Here is a 19,270-nt window from a genome sequence, read left to right as displayed (position 1 = left end):
TTGCCAACGTTCGAAACCTGTAGTGCCACTCTATGGTGCATCTGCAGACAAACGCAGTACTTTTGTCTGAAGTACTTCGGGTATTCTTTTGCTTTTCTGCCACACTCAAAGTTGGCGGGGATCGTTACGAACTTACAATATATACTATGGGTAACTGCAGACAAAGAATCACGAAACCAGGATCAAAGCCGACGTTTGCACAAAGTTTTACCGCACACGAGCGAGGTCATGCTGCTAGCCTATTCACGATTCACGATTTTCGAATAATCGTCTCGCAACTCTGTTGTGTTAAATATTCGTGATTATCTAACGTCTTGCTAGAACCCATTTTGCATGTGGTCTTGCTATTGCTGCAATTGTGAATGTCGCCGGTGTGCGGTTCGGTGGCACCATCCGGGATCGCCCAGGCCAGAGATGGAACAAATTCCGTCGGAAGCTCGTTTCTTGCGACTCGACCCGACCGAGATCCTTGTACACATGCGAATCCAGGCACACAGTCGTTTTTCTCACACGACAGTGGTCGACTCGAACCGTTTGGGTGGCATGGCCCGCTAGGTGGTCAGTCGGCTCGGTCAGTCGTACTCTCTCGATCCTCAGACACAGAAGGCCCCCACTTTAATCAGTGGTGCAAAACGATGCACGGGATGTACAAAGACCGAGAGCAAATGGCAAGCATGTTTCGATCGATACCTTGTCCTGCTTATTCCATGCCAAAAGCTGACTTGGTGTTGCCCTTTGTCTTGAGTCCAGGCTCGACCGCTTGGGAAGAGGATGAGACAGTGAGTCGAGACATGCTTCGGTAAAACCAAAAGGATTCGCCGTGCTGCTGCTGCTCAAGTATCATTCGTTTTTATTATCTCCGCCGACAGCGCCGGCGAATTTGTTCCGAGCAACACTTCAAACACTCACGACCCAAACGAACGATATTCAATGATGGCTCCTTCTGTAAATAAAGTATTCGCATGCTGTTCAGTGACCACCGTTCCCTTCTGAATGCTGAAGTGTGGACGCTTTCAATGACAAAGCTACCATAGTCCGCGGAGTTAGAGCAGTCATCAACCGACCACCGGGACACGTGATTTGTGAAGTCTGGAACAGTGCGCCTTTGTCTTGCGTTAATTCACTGAGCTCTCGAATCGGTCATCATTCGATCCAGCGAAAGCCGTCCACGCCGACTCTGACTCATACAGTGACCAGACAAGCGAAAAACGCTGATTTGAGATTGAGGCAGAGGCTAGGTCGAAATTGAAGAAATTTCGATTCTTGCCGCTTCGGCCACTCGTCCGCTTCGCCATGCCATGTTGTTGCAGTGAAAAAAACGCAGGATCCTCGTATCGTTTCGGTGCTTTGGGAGTTGTTCCGTTGCCTGACTGGCAGATCCATCTGCTTTGTAGAAAGTGTGGCTAAACTCGAACTTGCCTCATCGCCGTGTTTTCCTCTTCCATGCATTCATCGCATTGCTGGCCCGAATGCAAAAGATTAGCCGGGCATTCGAATTTCGTCGAGGTCCATGTTATTGTGTGTTGGCATCCGTAGAACGTCGCCGAGAAGAGGATGGTGAGCAGCTGTTAAGTCTGTCTAGCAAGCGGTGAAAGTCAATTTGTGACTTTTCTCGTTAGACAACTGTTGTGAGTGTGTCTCCTGAGTTATCCGATCTGCGACGTCCGTGCCAACAACAGACGTTCTTCGGAGCGGAGCGTGCTTTCAGCGCTCAGAAACTGAGGCTCGATTCTCCCTCAACGTGACGAACAGAAAAGAGGCAGATGATGAATCAGCACGACACTCCGATCCTGCATCTGGGCTCGGATACGCTTCAAATGTCTCTGGTTGGTGCGTGCAGCACGATATACGTATCCGGGTGCTGTGTTGTGCCGCGTAGCTGATCGGCACGAGCGAAAAGTAAGGTGGGAGGGAATGGTAGCAACAAGACACGCATCTTTGCTGCTAGATTTCTATCTCCGCCTTTCGCTGCAGACTCCGGGCTTCGTCGACACAAACTTTGTGATGGCTTGAACCAGACCATCTAGATACCGCTCAAGGTGAGACGACTTCTCTCCCTTTGTGATCACTCGCCTGCTCAGCAAACAGGAGCTTGTCTTTTCTAGTCAGAGAGCTGCCTTCCCTTGCCCAACTCGCGACGAGTCCGGCTACTTCATCCAAGGCTCTGTATTCTTGATTGATGTTTGCACTTCGGAGGTACCCCTAAGCGACACGATTTACGACTGGAAAAGAGCAAGTTCAAGCGACTGCGAGTCAGAAGGTCTAAGGCCGGGAAATGCTTTCTAAAGTATGCTCGAACCAAAAGTAGTTTGGATGCTCACATTACAGCAAGGCACAAGATCGAGCCTCTTTCACGGCCAAGCCAAATCGTGTCGGAAACAGGGCAGCTGATCGCGATTGTAGCGGTAAGAGTTTGCGAGTTTGCGGCTGGCTCAGAAGCGTCTGCTGATGTTGTGCCGTTCTTGTTGAAACATGTTGCGCAACAGCTGCCTCGCGTAGGTTGGCCAGCACATGGCAATGTCGCCACGCACATTTGCTCAGCACCGTTGCCGAATTACGGTGCGCTTCTTCCCCCTTGTCCACACACCCTCGTGCCTTGCCTTTAGCGCATGCCGCTGCAACAGATATGCATGTCTCACAGTGGTGAGTGAGAGGGGCCTCAAACCTGTCCAAGTTCTCCATGAGTAAGCTCAGCTCTGCCACGTCTCGCTTTTTCTCAACCCTTCTTTTCCCCATGCCATGCTTAGGTTCGACCCCAATTTGTTTGATTTAGCGCAAGGGCAAGAAACGTAGCAACACAGTCACGAGTTGTGTGTCCTTGGACGAAAATTCAAATTCGGATGCACGCTCGGCAACGGAGGGGGTGAACTAAATCTTGGCTGCAGTTCAAACACAGATGTCCATCTGCTTCCGTTCCGTTTCTGCTTGCAGGCCATGCCGCAATCAAATCTTGGGCGAGACAAATGAGCGAGTTTTTCCAGTCGTGAGTTTCGCCCTAGGTTTTCTCCCCCTTTTTATGCTGTTCAGTCCCTTGGCGCATCCGCGGTTCCAATTTCTTGCAAGGTGTTCCTGGAACAAAGTGAAAGCAATGTATCGACAGGCGGACCGGGATTCGCGAATGTCTGGTCGATATTGGCGTGGCTTGTCTTAGAGATTCAATACGTTCTAGCCTTTCGAAATTTCCTTGAGCAACGCAGGCCAATTCCCTGACCCAGACGTAATCCCGCGGATGTTTTGATAAGCGCGCGTGAGAGGATGGGATGTGAGTCTGCCAGGATTATGTGTTGTGTATCATTTGTGTCTCACGTTTTCCGAGTCGCCCTAGCCTATCCGAGTCGCAACGAGCTGCACGATCACGACACAATATGAACGATGTCTCTTCCGCTCCGGGAAGTTTCGTCGTTCACGCCTCTTGCCTGTGCAAGACAAGCCGAACCTGCAGCCAGACTTGCGAAGCCTGGTGAGTGATGGAAGATCAATTGCTTGCAAAATGGGGCAACACACGCCTTGTCGTCTGCGTAGAGGTCGCATCTGTGCGCGCAAGAGAGTGTAAGCCTCTTCTCCGCACATGCACCAGCTTGAGATTTTGACGTGCCAATCGTGGATCTGAGATCTCTGGCTAAAAACGCCAAGATACGGAAAATGGGTCGACCAGGTTCTGCTTTGCAAACTGGGGTCACAGTCTCTCAAACGACGCGCAGGCTCGGTCTAGCTCAATCACGAATGTCTCGCTTGCTTGCTCTCGCAAAGCAACACGAAATCAGCGAGATAATCTCAAGCAAGGCTTTTCAACCGCGTGGGAAAACGTGTTTCGTTGGCCGATTCACAGCAGTTACGCTCGGATCCGCTGTCGTGATCGACAGCTGCAGGGGAGCGAATCTGTCCGCATAGCCCCGTTGTCGAGCAGGGAACTACGAGCCACTTCACCAATCACGCAGCTCCCAAACGAGACATGTGCTGGCTGGCGCTTTGCTCCCCGTTCGTTCAGACATTCAATAAGGACGTGAGCGTAAGCTTCTAAGCGTCTGCGCGCGCGTCGCGTCCATGCCAATTGGTTCGCATTCCAGGTGGCGCTCATAACATGGGCCAGACTACGATGCGCAAGCCTCAAATGAATTCCAAACGTACTAGTTCTATGATCCAACTAAACGCGGGAGAGGTCAGATTACAACGTTGGCATTCCGTTCATCTACTAGAAAAGCTTCCAATTCCGAGTTTCGCAGTTTCAGATCCCGAAGGTCATGTTGGAAACGACCAACACAAGTCGCAATCACTCACAATCCCACAGTCGAGAGTGCCGAGCATTGTAAATGTGAAATTCCGTCATCTCGTTGCGCGCGCGCCAGGGAGAAGAGAGCGACGGGACAGACGCAAAGTGCCGAGAACGATGCGGCGGAGTCGAGAAATGCAGCGTGACCAAGAGCTGGGTGCCAGTAGCATGGTTCACCATTCAAGTTGCCAAGACCGGACAAGAATGTTCAGCTGATCGCAATCCACTTGATTGGCACTTTCCAAACGGAGACAAACATGAATTACGAAACACGAATTCTGGGGGTGAAAATTCCGCATAACGTTTCAAGAAGAGCAGCAAGAGGAGGGAGAAAGAGGGACGACGGGAGGAAGAAAAAACCAGTCACGAGTAGTATAACGTGTAAGAAGATTCGAACGTTACCTTTGCCGTCGTGAGTGCTGTCAGCAAGTCAAAATGAAACCAAGAGGCACAACAGGATTCTAGCCCGCGCCCGCACCCGCTGATTTTAGAGGTCGTAAGCAAATTCCACGTTCAAGGTCCAAAAATGTTGGAGCCACACGCTTTTTCTGCAAGCTCCACTCATTGATTTATAATATTAATGAGAATCCTTTTAGAGCCACCGAGAAAGGTTGACGACAAAGTTAAGATCGTGTCCACGCACGTGCATGCTTTGCTATGGCACGCGAGCGCTGCTGCTGCATGCCAGGCTCAGGAGGCAACCTTTCTCCACCAGTTCTACCTGCGATCTGCTTGGACGAAGCCTCCTGCATTCTCAAGATGAAATTTGGGATGGCTAACAACCGATGCACGTCGACAGGCTCGTTGATGCCCACGACTTGTCGCATATGTGATCAAGCAGCACCAGCCGTCTCTGCATGCCATTTGGCGTAGATCTACGACTACTTCCTGGCGATGTCGACTCCCTATTGGTGCGCCAGCAAGCAGGTTTCAAAAGTGAGAACGTCGATGGACCGGAAACGCCACTTGGCTGGATGTGTTCGCTCGGCGCTTTCAAGTATACTGTACTTAGATCAAGGTATGAGCAGCTGGATGAATCGGAGCCATGTACATTCCAACGCTGTCAGCACAAGCACGGGCACCTGCAAACAGCGACGACCAGCGAATCACAAGTCGCATATCATGTCGAAACTTTCCTGGCCCACTCACGACTGTCTCTCTGGTTTCAGCTGCGCTCGCCAGAACAACTTCGAGACCTCGTCGAAGCAGTGGTGGCAGCTTATCATACTTTGTCGCTCTCGCTTGCAACGATTAAAAGCAACGAGCTATCTATCCTCTTATTCGTTGGCACAGACAGGTGCAATCTTACCAAGTAGGAAGGGGAGGGCATTCGTGCTTGTGTCGATTCAAACTATTAAAATATTTTTTTAATAATACCTTGCAACCGTGAATTTCGATACTGTTGAGACAGATCCACTTGTTTTGGTTGGTTTTTTTTTACTATTATTAAATTCTCTCGTCTTTTTTGTTGCACCACGGTGTTCGCTTAAGCTGCTTAAGTTCGCCGCCTCGCGCCTCACTCTTGTTCACGCTTTCTACCTAAACCTAAACGTGTCAGATCAGATGCCAGGTGTTTTCTCGGTTTTTATCCTGGCTGGCGCACTTCGGATACTTGAGGTCCGACTTGTCCGAGCTAACGTCGTTGCTGTCAGACTCGCCTGAACCCCCTTATTGCCTCTTCTACGCCCCCGGCATATGCAAGCGCATGCACATTCACCACTCAACCCATCGCTTCTGCAGTTTTGGTTTGCTGTTCTGGGTCAAGTTCAGCTGAGATCCGTCTGTCGCTTGACGATTTCCGAATTCTTAGTCTGGAAATCCGTTGTGTGTCTCTGGCCCCCGCTCCTCCCGGCGTCCGAAGCAAGGAAAGGCTCAATTCAAACTCAACCTTCCAAGCTCGACTGCAAATGCCCGCCCGTCGGAGAAGTCAACGAGTTAGTCTGGCTTTGCTTTTCAGAGAGCGGTGGGTTGATTCCGATGCGAGCCTGCTCAGCACTTGCTCTCACAGGTCTTGACTTTTGCCCCCCCCCCCTTTGTTTTGATTCGAAAAGAGGGGGGAAAGTGATCAAGCGGAACAAGGGTTGTTAACCTTACAGTATTTAGAATTTTTTTGGCTAGGCTGACTACTCGTGACTTGTTCCTTCCAAGGTTCGCTGGGTGTGTTGTCTAATTTCTGGGCATGTGCCAGTTTGCCCGCTCAGACAGGTGTGCAGATATGGTTTGATTGCCGACTCAGCAGCGTGTCTCATCCATGGAAGCGACCTTTTGGCTAACTAGCATCGATTTTCCATCTGCTTGCTGGCCCTCCGCCTTTTTTCGCACAGGGCAGGACAGGGTGGCTGTCGGATGGGCCGAATGCAGAGCGCTGGTGAACAGTACGCAGGACGTGTGGGTTCGGCTGAGCTTCTGTGCTCTGGCGGATTGGGTTACTCACGGTTGTTCCGTTCCGCTCCCAATTCGCCGCTCGGTAGCTCCGATTGACGACGACCACCTTTGGCTTCTGTAGCGTCCATATCCCTGGTTCCGCGGTGCCGTGTGCTCTTCGGTGGCTGCGTTTGCCCATTGCATCTTTCTTTGTCTCTTTGCTTACCTCTTCGTCCTCTGCTCTGAGACGGAGCTCCCTCTCTCTCTCTCTCTCTCTCTCTCTCTCCTTCTCTCCTCAACATCGGGTGCTCTCTGCGGATTCGCTGCAATCACAGTCGGCGTGTATGAACCGAATGACCCTTGAAACTACAGAGTTGACACCTCTACACCATCACCTCCTTCCTTCACCACCACCTCCATCTCTGACGGCTCAGCCGACTCGATACACTACACTCAGCTCTTGGTCGCCAGCGCCGCCTTCTCGCTACATTCTGTATCGGCTGCGTGTCCACCATCTCAACCTCGGATCTCATCTCACCGTCCCAATTTTATCGGTTCATAGTGCCGTTCGAAGTGCAACAGCAGAATCTCAGCTTGGATCGTCTCGCACTCCTCCTCGCAAGCCAGTTTTTGCAAACTGTCTAACCCCCTTTTTTTGCTGCGACCACAGATTGTCGTCACTTTTCTAACGACGTTTGCTGTCTGGATCGCTTTCGCGTCCAGTCTGACAGCCTGCTTTGCTCGACACCGCTGTCTTACTTGCGTCTCAGCAAGCAAGGGCACGTGGGCTTCTTGGTAGTTGGTGGCTTGACGGTCCACACATAGACACCTCCGCAATACCTGCGCATCTCCTATCTTATTCTCGCGAGTTGTAAGTATCCCACGCTTGACGCGCGACTTTGTTCCCTTTTTCCATCCTAGCCATCTCTCAACGTTAGCGTCTTGTCGGTCGTATTGGCTCCCACCCAGTCATCACCGACATAGCTCATAACGAGACGAGCACGTTGCAACATTTCGGTACAGCACCGCTTCCGCTTTTTTTTCTCAGGCTCAGACTCGGTCGGGAATCGCAACTCGGCCGCCGTATGTCGGCCGTACCTAGACGCCGACGCGCTTGCTCAAAGATGAAGCCAAGTGTCATGCCATTCCACCAACACCAACCAAATGCAATCCAACCTTATTGGAATTTGCCGGCGCTCTTGATCCTCGTGGCATGTTGCACATGCAAAGTGTCGCCCATGCCGCAAGCATCGAGCCCGCTTTGCTTGTATGCACATGCGTTGCGAGCACCGAGCTTATCGTCAACCCGAGGCGAGCCTCGCAATCCTTGGTTGGCTTCACTGCGTCCACTTTGCATGCTTGATCCGAGTTCCGGCATCTTTGGCCGACTCTGGGTCTGCATACTTTTCTCGTTCTCATTGTCTCTGCTCGTCTTGTGCGCTCCAATAGCTCTGTTCGTGCAGCAGCAGCCCCCACTGACGCGATTCATCCTTGTTCCCTCTTCCTTCTCCTGCCCTTTACGATGACTCTCGATGCGCCTGCTTATCGGCCCGCCACCACCACCATCTTCTCCACCTCCTCCTCTTCCTCCTCATCATCGTCATCACCTCCTCAATTGTCCCTCACATCGCTTATGCCATACCTGCGCCACTCATGACGTTCAATCCCCTGCCTCCGATGCGTCTGCTCTCCTTTGATGCCCACTATTGATGCCTGATTCGATTTAATTTGCCACAGCAAGCTCTCGCAGCGCTGGTCACACTACCGCCGCCTAGACGCAACTTCCGACATTGCCACACCTTGGAACAGTGTCGCGCATTGTATCGGATAGAGACAATTCATTTGGCCACGCAAGGCTCTCGTTTCAATTTTCTCTTTCCCTCAACCTGCATCGTATCCTCTCTGACCTTTCTTGTTGCCCGATCGGTCAACTCGGTCCCCACCCGCCCATCTCAACAAACCTCCCGAGCGCCATCTGCGGCTGGAACGGCCACACAGGATCGTCAGCGACTTCATAGTCGTCTTTAAAGCCTACGGAATTCGATACCCGTCGCTATCGCCCACCAGCCTGCTGACCTGTTTGCTTCTGCGTTCTTCAAACGTTTCCAGGCTCAGTTTCCGTCGGGTACCTCGCTCGACAACCGTCCGCTGTGCCCTTCTGGTAGGAATCACTTCATATCTTTGCCGCCTGCGACCTGACAACCCCGTGCAGAGAGGTTCTTTCCCAAGCTCCTTCTCGGTGTCGTCTCGGTCCATTGCCTACTGAGAGAGTCGAAGCTACCGCGTCTTGGTCGCCGACGTAGAAGTGATTATATGCTGCCTCTGTCCGCCAATCTTCCATCGCTTTTCGTCAGCATATCGGTTTCTTCTACATTTTTCCGGGACATCTTTCAGGCTTCCAATACGACACTTTTAGTCTTCCGCTGAGGACTTCCGTATTCGACCTGGTTCGACTTTCAGCCTAAGCCCAGCGCGCACGGCCATCAACATTCTGCGTTCGTCCCAGCGCCGCCCTCAGCGATCGCCTCTCCTGCCTCTGAAGCAGGAACAGTCAATGGCTGTTGCACATCGTCACGACGGAGTCGGCCAGTACGGCTTCGGTCAGCATCATCTCGGAATGGCGCCGCCACCCTCCTCCAACTCGTTTGGCTACGATCGGAGGCCAAAGATGGAAAACCCAGCCGAGCCCGTGTGGCCGGTTCCCCGCATCCAGCATCAGCCCCAGCAAGGCAATGCCATCGACAGGACTAGGGACTCGGGTGGATTCGCCAACAGCTTCTCGCAGCCTGAACTAACACGCCAACAGGGCCACACAGCCAACTACACGTACGATGGCTCGTCATCTGCGCTTCGCAACCCCGTTGTTTATAGCCAACCAGCTCAAGCCCCCTGGGGAATGGCAGCACATTCCTCAGCAGACTATGCCGAGTATCCCACAGCATCCTTCATGGCTCCAATGGGCCAACGGGCCCAGCCGCCGATGCACTCCCCGGCGCCTTACGTCGGCAGTGCCAATGGGGCGTACGGCGATTCCGCTTTTGCCTCGGGAAGCGATCCGTATTCCAAGGTGATGGGTGGCGGATCTGCACCATCCATGGGCGGCGCGTACGAGCACACGACTGAGACACTGTGGCCATTAGGTCCCACCTCGCTCGACGCCTTCGCCGGTATGCCTGCTCCAAACGCACGGCTTACGCTCACATCAACAGCGGACAAAAACAGGTTCAAAGCTAGATCTTCTCTGCCTCCTCCCAAGCAGTTTAAGTGTTCGGCGTGTGATGCCATCTTTAGTCGCAACCATGACCTTAAGCGCCACGCTCGCATCCACTTAGCGGTCAAGCCATTTCCTTGTGGCTTCTGCGACAAGGCGTTCAGCCGCAAAGACGCCCTCAAACGTCATGTCTTGGTCAAGGGCTGCGGAATCGGCAACAAAAAGCCGAGCGATAATCGCAAGCGCGCCGCAACTTTATCCAAGCTTGAAAACACCAAAAGTGGCAGCTCCAACCGAGCGCCTTACGACGATTCTCCATCGCGAGACTTCACCAACTTCCGCGATGATCTGCACTACCAGGGTCAGCAGCAGCCTCAAGGATTCCAGGGTGAAGCTAGCAGTTCGCGCAGCTTCCCGGGTCGGATGGATACGTCTTGGCCGTCAACGCTGGCCGACGGCTCGAATCCTGGCCTCAATGCAGACTATGCCGCAAACCGTGGGGGAACCAACGAAGAGCGGACGCAATCATCGCATGGTACGCAGTTGCCGTCACAGGCCGGACTTATTACGTCGTATGGCTCGCAACAGCAGACTCAGCCATACCCCAACTTCGGCATGGGCGGCGAGGACGCTTTCCAACAGCAGCAACGGCCGCAGCTAGCCGGTGGCCTCGTGAACGCATTTAACTCACCAGAAGCTACATCTGTCTCATCGCCTAACGATCCGCACGCCAAGTCTGCTTTGAGTGGCAATGCGGGCCTTCTCACTGGCGAAGGACTCGATAGCAAGGTGGAACCTAAAGCGATCTCGAGGCCTGGGAGTGCTAATCTTCCCGCCTCCGCACCGTACAATGCTCAGCAACTCCCTGTCGCTGGCAGCTACTCCCTGGCACCTATGTTGTCGCCTTTGCTTGGAGGACCCGATCAAGGCTTGGGTAATTTTCACGCGTTAAAAAGGCAGCAGCAGCAGCAACCATTTGGACCGTACTTTGGCAACAGCGCAGCCAGCTGAGCTTCTTCACGGTCACATTTGACTCCTTCGGATATACATGCCTGCAGGTCGTCCGCATCTGAGCCCCTGTCTATTGCTTTTCGATCAGTCCGTCCCCTGCGCCCAACGATGCTTGTCCTTTGGCACCATGGTATCATTGCTAGGTTGGCATATACACGTAGTGACTTGATACTCGTGTTCGCTCGTTCCTCGCTGTCGTACATATACTCGCACTACCACCATCGGACGGCCTCTTCCTCACTCTGTGTGCTGCCCTCGCATTCGTTTCTTCGCATCGATCACCCTTCCCCTCGCATTGCTATTGACACTTTCGAGCATCAACACGTCTCTGGTTTTCTTTGATACATGTACGCGTTTCCTCTATCCCCGCATACCCCTTCTTGTCCCGAATGCATTGCCTTTCTTCCCTTTCCTGTGTGGCGTCTGTCAGTGTTGGGGTTTAAGGTGAGTTGGTTGATTAATATGAATGGTAGATGCCTCTCGGTAACTCAAAGGCAATATGTGATGAGGGTTGGCTATATATTGGCTATATATATTGACAATGCTTTCGTCAAGCGATAAAAAGTGGTTTCTTGGCGCAGTTGGTTAGCGCGTCTCCTTAACAATTCTGATCCATCAGATCGTTAGGGCTTACGGAGGAGGTCGCCGGTTCGAACCCGGCAGAAATCATTTTTTGCAGCGAGACGTTGCGAGATGTTCTGAGCTTTATATCTTCTTTTGCTTCTTAGATATTGAGGGGTCATGGGCATGGGTTTGAATCTTACGTTCAAATGCGTCGTAACACGCTTGTTGTATGGAAAGTGACTGATTGAGTGTTGGGCTGTGATGGGAGAGTTGTCTTCGCATAAAACATGAGTTCAACGTGGACGAAACAAATGCAGGATCAAGCTCAGATGTTTGCAGAATTGGAATGTCACGCACAGACACGAGACTGTCTCCTTCACGTTTCTGATTGCCACCTGACATATGTTCATCAATCTTGCTACTGAGGTGGAAACATCTGGCTCTGTGTAGCATCTTCCTAGTCAACTTGCCTTGCACAACCTGCAAGTGCAAGAAACACAACAGTCTCCCCAACTTGGGCACGAAGGTTCAAGTTGTGAATTCACCTCATTGTTGTTCATTTCGCTGTATGTAAACATGGGTCATTAATGAACCAAGAAAAGGACGCACAGCAAAAAAGACAAAAAAAAAATCACCGGCAAATAAAATAAAAAAAGAATGACCAGCCTGGGGCTCGAACCCAGAATCTCCTGATTAACTCCAACCTCTAAGAGGCTGATCGTAGTCAGACGCCTTACCATTGGGCCAACCGGCCAGCTTCATATTTGGCTAGCTGAACATTGCAAATATAACCACGTTTTGGACTGTAGCTGTAGTGACGACCGCATGCTTATGGTAAGTTATCCTAAGCCCTGCTTTTATGTGATGCTCTTGCTTGCGCGATCCCTAGGCTGTGGTTGAAGGGCGAGGGGCATTCGATCACTAACGAGAGAGGACCCAAAGCTTCGGCTATTTGGTGAAGACTGAACTGGGATCCCATCAACGTTGCGGACGGAAATCGTGAGCTTGCAAGATTGATTTTGGCACTCGTTTTCACACGTGCACGCTCATCATCAACGCTGCAAAGCGGATTTTGGTTGATTTACCATATCGAAGATATCAAATACTGGACGAATTTTGGGGTGTGTGGACTGTTCATCAAGCTAAGAGGAAAGACACGACGTATGTATCGGACGAGGTAGGGGCGGGAGTTGTGCTCGAATTAGGCTTCCTGGATCTTCTTGAGGATAGCTTCTTCGCACTGGGTGGTGGTAGCCGAGCCACCAAGGTCGGGAGTGAGGTACTTGCCCTCGCGGATGACCTGGTCGACTGCAGTGTAGATCTTGAGGGCGGGTTCGGTGTAACCCATGTACTCGAGCATGAGCGCGGCCGAGCGGATCGAAGCGATCGGGTTGGCTTTGCCCTGACCGGCAATGTCCGGTGCTGAACCGTGAACGGGTTCGCCCTGTCAAAGCCCGAAGCCAAAAGTCAAGGATGTCAGTCGATTTTGTCACCGGAAAGATTGAAGCAAAAGTGTCTATGAGGGATCGGGAACTTACCATGAAAAAGCTGTCACCAGCGTTCACTGAGGGCACGAGACCCAACGAGCCCACGAGGGCAGCAGCAGCGTCCGACACAATGTCGCCGTACAAGTTAGGTGCCACAACCACGTCAAACACCTCAGGTTCGCGGAATAGACGGTACACCATCGAGTCGACGAGTTGCTCGTTGAGCTTGACCTCCTCGTATCGACCAGCACCGCCGTTGGCCTTCTGGTCCTGCTCGTAGATACCGCGCACGGAGGTGCGGAAGAGACCGTCGGTAACACTGAGCACATTGGACTTGTGGCAGATGGTGACAGTGGGAACGTACGAGGGCTGCGTCGTCTTGCGAAGCTCCTTGCGAGCAAGCGCCACCTCGAAGGCCTTCTTGCCGATGCGAGTAGAAGCTTTCTCGGTGATCTGTCGGATAGCGCGGGCGATTTGTCCATCTGGACCGGATTCGCTCGTCTCCGATTTGATGTACTGTTACCAAGTCATAAAAGGACAAGAAGCGATAATACGGCAGAAACACATCGTGAAAAGGTTGGAGGTCAGCATCCAATTGCAGGGAGTAGGAGCGATGTGCTTGTGCCCATCCCATCCGAGCAAATACGAATCAAGACTTACCAAGCATTCCGTGTTTTCACGAATGATGACGCTGTCAATGAACTTTTCATCGTCCTTGGTACCCCTGACGCCAACAACGGGTCGAATGTTGGCATACAGATCCAGCTCCTTCCTCAGCTTGACGATGGGCGAGCTGTAACCCTCAACCTTGTGCGACGGGCTGGAGACGGATCCGAACATGGCACCGTGACAGTCATTCTTGAGAGCCTTGACCGTCTCCTCTGGTAGTGCAGATCCAGTTTTCTGGAAGTGCTCGAATCCGGCGTCGAGATGAACGAATTCAAACTTGGGAGCACCAGGCGTGTTCTGCAAAATCCTCTGCGCACACGGAAGCACTTCTCGCCCGATACCGTCGGCGGGCATCATGCCCAGACGCAGCACTCCGGACGAGGCATTCTTGAGGATTTTGGCAGCTGTAGACGTCATGTTTGGAGAGGGTTGTGAAGGGATCGCGTGATAGTACGTGTATACGAGGTGTAGTTCCCATCTCCTTCGTTGGGTGTATTTCTTTGGTCCGCGCATTGAAAGCGTGAGTCACGGCATTTTCCCGAAGTAGTCGTGTGTGTTCTTCCAATTTTGCGAAGCTAGGTCGTCGGCGCTATTCGGGATTGCTCAGACATCGTAGATAAAACCAGTATATATATACAATGCTGCGACACCATTCACAACTGGCCGGTTGGCCCAATGGTAAGGCGTCTGACTACGATCATCCTCTTAGAGGTTGGAGTTAATCAGGAGATTCTGGGTTCGAGCCCCAGGCTGGTCATTCTTTTTTTGTTTTATTTGCCTCGTTTTCTGAGATTAACTCCTTCTCTTCTAATTCCGCCAACGCTAACAAACACCGATGGTCTTTTTTACGATATGAATCAAACGCAACAAAATCAGATAGACGCGCACATTTTCATCGCTGATGTCTCAAGTCTGGAGAAAATGGGTTCTCACACAGGGCACACAGTGGGCGGACACGAGACATACGAGATAAAGAACAAAATTGCATGCAAATGCGCCTGCATGTGACGGAGCCAGCTAAGTGAGTTGGTATCTATCTACAAAAGTTGGTGTCTGCCGAACGCTTTGATGAGCGGGGCAATCACTTGCGGATAGCGTAGGCGGTCTCGCGATCCGAGCCACCCTGACCCTTCTCGCTGAGACCGAGACCATATCGGCGCAGACGGATAGCCTGAACGGTGATGAAACCGCTGGTGGCCGCCGAATCGAAACCACCCTGCTCGTCCATTGAGGTGAACTTCTCGTCGTACAGCAATTCCTCGGAGCTTCGGCCCTCGATAATGACGTTACCCTTGTACAGCGCCACCTTGACCTGACCGTTGACCGTCTTTTGCGATTGGGGAATGCACGAACGGACAAACTCGCATTCGGGCGAGAAGAAGAAACCGTAGTAGAGCTGTTCCGAGAACTTCTGAGTGATCACCTGGTCACGGATACGACGAACCTCGCGGTCGAGCGTGAGACCCTCCAGGTCCAAGTGAGCGGCGCGCAGGATGGTGGCACCGGGCGACTCGTAGCAGCCACGCGACTTGACACCGATGAAACGGTTTTCGACAATGTCGATACGGCCGATACCGTTGGCACGGGCAAGAGCGTTAAGCGTGAGGAAGACGTCGACGGGGTCAGTGTGCTCCTTACCCGTGGAGAGCACCTTGACCTTGGAGGGAAGACCCTGCTTGAACTCGATCACGATACGCTCGGGAGTGTCGGGAGCCGACTCGGGGCTCTTGGTGAGCTTCCACATGTCAGCAGGAGGCGTGGTGTTAGGGTCTTCGAGAATACCAGCCTCGTACGAGATGTGGAAGAGGTTCTCGTCGGTCGACCAGGGCTTGGCCTTGGTCTGGGTAACAGGGATACCCTTGGACTCGGCGTACTCGAGCAAAGCAGATCGGCCGGCAAAGCGGTTGAAGAACTCGGGGATACGCCATGGAGCAATCACCTTGATGTCGGGCTTGAGACCGTAGAAGGCAAGCTCGAATCGGACCTGGTCGTTGCCCTTACCGGTGCAGCCGTGCGAGACGAACTGGCAGCCGGTCTTTTCAGCAGCCTCGATCATGCCGCGGGCAATGACAGGACGAGCGAGCGAGGTGCCGAGCAGGTAGACATCCTCGTAGATGGCGTTGGCCTGGACGGCAGGGAAGATGAGCTCCTCGATAAATTCGCGCCTGAGATCGGCAAGGATGAAGTCCTTGGCACCGCATTTGAGCGCCTTGGAGCGAGCAGCCTCGAAGTCCTCCTCCTGACCAACATCGGCCATGAAGGCGATGACATCGTAGCCCTCATCGATAAGCCATGCAAGGATGGTGGACGTGTCTATTGGTGGAGAAGTCCCGTAGCGATGTCAACAACGTAAGACGATCATGATGATCAGAATAGTGGGTATGACGGCGATGACACATGTTTGCGTGGGCATCAAATGGCGGGATGGGCGGCGGGTACAGTGATCGGCAAGCGCAAAAGGGTTTCGGGGCGGAGACGTTTGGCAGAGTCGACATGTGACGCACAAGGCAAACAAAACAAAAACAAAAAAGAAGAGGCGAAAAAAGAAGAGAAAAAAAATTCAAGTTTGGAAGGGAAAAAAATCGAGTCATCCAATGGGTCCGAGGGCCGGAGACGGACATGACAGGTCCATGCGGAAGATTGTACAAACAAACGAGAAGGTAGCATTGATCAGTGATGATGTCCAAGACTGTGCAGAGTACAGCATTTTGCAGCGGAGGCACAGTGAACAGCTGTCCAAGATGGCCCACGAACCCCACAACAAGGGGAAGCCAGAACGATGACAGCTGTGTGGTGGAAAAGCGCTTCCGGAGTGGTTCCCGGACTACTTACCGAGTCCACCAGAGTAGGCCAACAGCACCTTTCCGGTCTGTCCTGGCATCTTGTGCAGTACGGTTTCGGGGAGATTAGTAGCAGGGGTTAGTTTGAAATCTCGTGAGAGAAGATGTGCTAGGCAAAGACTCTGGTAGCTGGCCGAGTGAGAATGTGTACGAGTAGCAGTTGATGGTGGTGTTGGAAGAAAGTGGAAGCGTCCAACAGAGTCGACTGATAAGGCTGACGCTGGCTGCTTGCCATTCTTACGCAACTCTGCACAGGCCAGATTCGTGAGTGGGAACCGATTCAAGTTTCGGTCTCGTTGTGTGTGTTTCCCGTTCCCGTTCAATTAACCAGACGAAATTTCAACTGACGACGGCATTTTCACTAACTATCCGTGATCCCCTAGTTAGAGGCAGCTTTTGACTTGTTTTTCAAAATTCTTAAAATAACCAAATTAACTTCAATTGTTTTTTTTTCGGGCTGGCTGATCACTTCACGATTTGATTTCAGCGAATTCAGCGAATTCTTCTGAAAACAGACACTCGCACTGGCATGCCTCCGTCCACACTTTCAGCCGTTTCCCTGGGCTGTTTTGGTCAACGCTGAGCACGAAATCGTGCAAGACGGCCACGAACCTCGATTTGCTCAACTGGCGAGGTAAGAATCAGGATCGTAAAGGAATCAAAGACTGCGCGTTTCACTGCCACCGTTTCGGGAAGGCCAAAACAGGGATGACAATCCACAGCTCGATGGGCGTATGGCTGAAGCCTCAGAAATTGGTAGGCGAAAAAAATGATTTCTGCCGGGTTCGAACCGGCGACCTCCTCCGTAAGCCCTAACGATCTGATGGATCAGAATTGTTAAGGAGACGCGCTAACCAACTGCGCCAAGAAACCTTCATGTACGGGAACGAGATTGTTGCATATATTATATATCATAAATTGTTTTTTAATCGCGCAGCCTTTCGGGTTCCACACACTTTCATGTTTATTTCAAGATAAGTTAGGTGTTTTGTGCTAAAGCCACAAATACGATGGTTCAGGCTCTCATGCTCGGTCTTCAATCGTGGAGGCTATTTAATGGCATGTTTTGGCCAACTGCATTCGTGGTTGTGGAGAAAAAATGCGACATGCTCACAGTTTGGGGACGGCAGCATCGAGTCACTTCTCCGAAAGCTCCTTGACACCAGGCAAGGTCTTGCCCTCGAGCAGCTCCAGCGAAGCGCCACCACCAGTCGAGCAGTGCGAGATGCCGTCCTCAGCGCCGTACTTGGCAACCACCGTGGCAGTGTCACCACCTCCAACGATGACAGTAGAGCCGTTCTTCTCAGCCTCGAGACAGGCGTCAAGCATGGCCTTGGAACCACCGGCAAAGTTGTCAAACTCAAAGACTCCGGCGGGGCCGTTCCACAGGATGGTCTTGGCCTTAAGAATGGTCTCGCGGAACTTCTTGCGCGACTCCTCACCGGCATCGAGACCCATCCACTCATCGGGGATACCGTCGGCATCGGTGGCCGAACCGGTCTTGGCGTTCTTGTCAAACTTGTCGGCGGTGATGTAGTCGACGGGGAAGACGAGCTCGACGTTGTTCTTCTTGGCCTTCTCAACGAGCTCAGCGACTTTGTGCGAGCCGGCCTCGTCAAAGAGCGAGGTGCCAATCTTGACATTGTCGAGCGTCTTTTTGAAGGTGAAAGCCATACCACCGCAGATGATGAGCGAGTTGACCTTGTCCAGCATGTTGTCGATGAGCTGGATCTTGTCCGACACCTTGGCACCACCGAGGATAGCAAGGAAGGGGCGCTCAGGGCTCTCGAGCGCCTTGGCAAAGAACTCGAGCTCCTTCTTCATAAGGAAACCGGCAGCACGTTGGGGCAGCTGCACACCAACCATCGATGAGTGGGCGCGGTGAGCTGTGCCAAAGGCATCGTTGATGTAGACGTCACCGAGCTTGGTGAGACTGGCACGGAACTCCTCGACCTTCTTGGGGTCAGCCTTGACCTTCTCTCCGGCTTCATTGGTGCCCTTGCCCTCTTCCTCAACGTGGTAGCGGAGGTTCTCGAGCAAGAAGATCTTGCCGCCGGTAGCCGACTCGACAGCCTTCTCTGTCTCAGCACCGACGCAGTCAGCAAGGAATTCGACATCCTTGTTGAGCAGCTTGGATACCTCGGCAGCGACGGGCTTGAGCGAGTACTTGGGGACAGGCTTTCCATCGGGACGACCCATGTGCGACATGAGCACGACAGCCTTGGCATTCTGCTCGATGGCGTACTTGACAGTGGGAAGGGCAGCGACAATACGCTGGTTGTTGGTGATCTTGTCGCCGTCCATGGGGACGTTGAAGTCGACACGGATCAGGACCTTCTTGTCCTTGAGGTCGACATCGGTGATACCAAGCTTGCTGGAAAGAGACATTTTCGTAGACGTGTACCAGTTACTGTTGGTGTCGGCGGGATATGGGACGAATGCTAAATATGGACGTGGAAGGAGAGGTGCAAGAAGATCAGTGCGCGGACGAGACTGATGGTCAGAGTACGCACTCATTTGCTCCCAGATCCTGCAACTGGTCTTCTGCGGGTAGCAGCCCGAGTCCCCGTGCCCTGGTCGGAAAGATGCGAGATCGTGAAAAAGCAGACACAGGTAGACAAGTGGAGCAACACGGTGCACGGAAGAGCACTGACTAGTCTCCGTTTCCATCGCCTTCTCGCGCCGTTTATCGATTGGAACAACTCTTGACTGTCTGGCTACTACATTTTAATTAATTCCTCTTTTTTTTCACCATGCATGTTTGGAAGAGGTGTTTTGTTGGGCCCCGCCGATGTATCCCGATTGAGACAGATGCATCGGGACAACATCGGCTCGGAACTCGGTCTAGAAGAAC

General features: G+C 52.4%; 6 protein-coding genes and 4 non-coding genes across 10 annotated transcripts; 4 read left to right on the top strand and 6 right to left on the bottom strand.

The window, feature by feature from the left end:
• Nucleotides 1-5,127: 5,127 nt before the first annotated feature.
• UMAG_04877 (uncharacterized protein) lies at nt 5,128-5,586 on the top strand (the record flags this gene model as incomplete). Its single annotated transcript, XM_011393413.1, has 1 exon — nt 5,128-5,586. One exon carries the CDS (start codon nt 5,128-5,130, stop codon nt 5,584-5,586), a length of 459 nt encoding a protein of 152 aa, XP_011391715.1.
• Nucleotides 5,587-7,811: 2,225 nt separating this feature from the next.
• On the bottom strand, nt 7,812-8,123 carry UMAG_04876 (uncharacterized protein; the record flags this gene model as incomplete). The annotated part of the gene is made up of 1 exon (XM_011393412.1): nt 7,812-8,123. One exon carries the CDS (start codon nt 8,121-8,123, stop codon nt 7,812-7,814), a length of 312 nt encoding a protein of 103 aa, XP_011391714.1.
• A 1,065-nt stretch (nt 8,124-9,188) lies between these two features.
• UMAG_04875 (uncharacterized protein) lies at nt 9,189-10,856 on the top strand (the record flags this gene model as incomplete). The annotated part of the gene is made up of 1 exon (XM_011393411.1): nt 9,189-10,856. The coding sequence occupies one exon, from the start codon at nt 9,189-9,191 to the stop codon at nt 10,854-10,856; it is 1,668 nt and encodes a 555-aa protein (XP_011391713.1).
• A 566-nt stretch (nt 10,857-11,422) lies between these two features.
• UMAG_16097 lies at nt 11,423-11,525 on the top strand. The gene is made up of 2 exons: nt 11,423-11,460; nt 11,490-11,525. It is a non-coding gene; the product is annotated as a tRNA-Val (tRNA).
• A 553-nt stretch (nt 11,526-12,078) lies between these two features.
• UMAG_16096 lies at nt 12,079-12,174 on the bottom strand. Its single transcript has 2 exons — nt 12,139-12,174; nt 12,079-12,114 (listed from the first exon to the last, which is right to left on the bottom strand). It is a non-coding gene; the product is annotated as a tRNA-Arg (tRNA).
• A 447-nt stretch (nt 12,175-12,621) lies between these two features.
• On the bottom strand, nt 12,622-13,993 carry UMAG_04873 (putative homoisocitrate dehydrogenase; the record flags this gene model as incomplete). Its single annotated transcript, XM_011393410.1, has 3 exons — nt 12,622-12,864; nt 12,959-13,423; nt 13,568-13,993. 3 exons carry the CDS (start codon nt 13,991-13,993, stop codon nt 12,622-12,624), a joined length of 1,134 nt encoding a protein of 377 aa, XP_011391712.1.
• Nucleotides 13,994-14,237: 244 nt separating this feature from the next.
• On the top strand, nt 14,238-14,333 carry UMAG_16095. The gene is made up of 2 exons: nt 14,238-14,273; nt 14,298-14,333. It is a non-coding gene; the product is annotated as a tRNA-Arg (tRNA).
• A 324-nt stretch (nt 14,334-14,657) lies between these two features.
• Nucleotides 14,658-16,457, bottom strand: UMAG_04872 (putative argininosuccinate synthase; the record flags this gene model as incomplete). The annotated part of the gene is made up of 2 exons (XM_011393409.1): nt 14,658-15,889; nt 16,409-16,457. 2 exons carry the CDS (start codon nt 16,455-16,457, stop codon nt 14,658-14,660), a joined length of 1,281 nt encoding a protein of 426 aa, XP_011391711.1.
• A 729-nt stretch (nt 16,458-17,186) lies between these two features.
• Nucleotides 17,187-17,289, bottom strand: UMAG_16094. Its single transcript has 2 exons — nt 17,252-17,289; nt 17,187-17,222 (listed from the first exon to the last, which is right to left on the bottom strand). It is a non-coding gene; the product is annotated as a tRNA-Val (tRNA).
• A 264-nt stretch (nt 17,290-17,553) lies between these two features.
• UMAG_04871 (putative phosphoglycerate kinase) lies at nt 17,554-18,804 on the bottom strand (the record flags this gene model as incomplete). Its single annotated transcript, XM_011393408.1, has 1 exon — nt 17,554-18,804. One exon carries the CDS (start codon nt 18,802-18,804, stop codon nt 17,554-17,556), a length of 1,251 nt encoding a protein of 416 aa, XP_011391710.1.
• Nucleotides 18,805-19,270: the final 466 nt, after the last annotated feature.

This window comes from Mycosarcoma maydis, chromosome 17 (assembly GCF_000328475.2).
Source record: "Mycosarcoma maydis chromosome 17, whole genome shotgun sequence".
Taxonomy (NCBI): domain Eukaryota; kingdom Fungi; phylum Basidiomycota; class Ustilaginomycetes; order Ustilaginales; genus Mycosarcoma; species Mycosarcoma maydis.
Note: the sequence above shows the minus strand (reverse complement) of the source record. Positions and strands in the feature narration are given on the sequence as shown.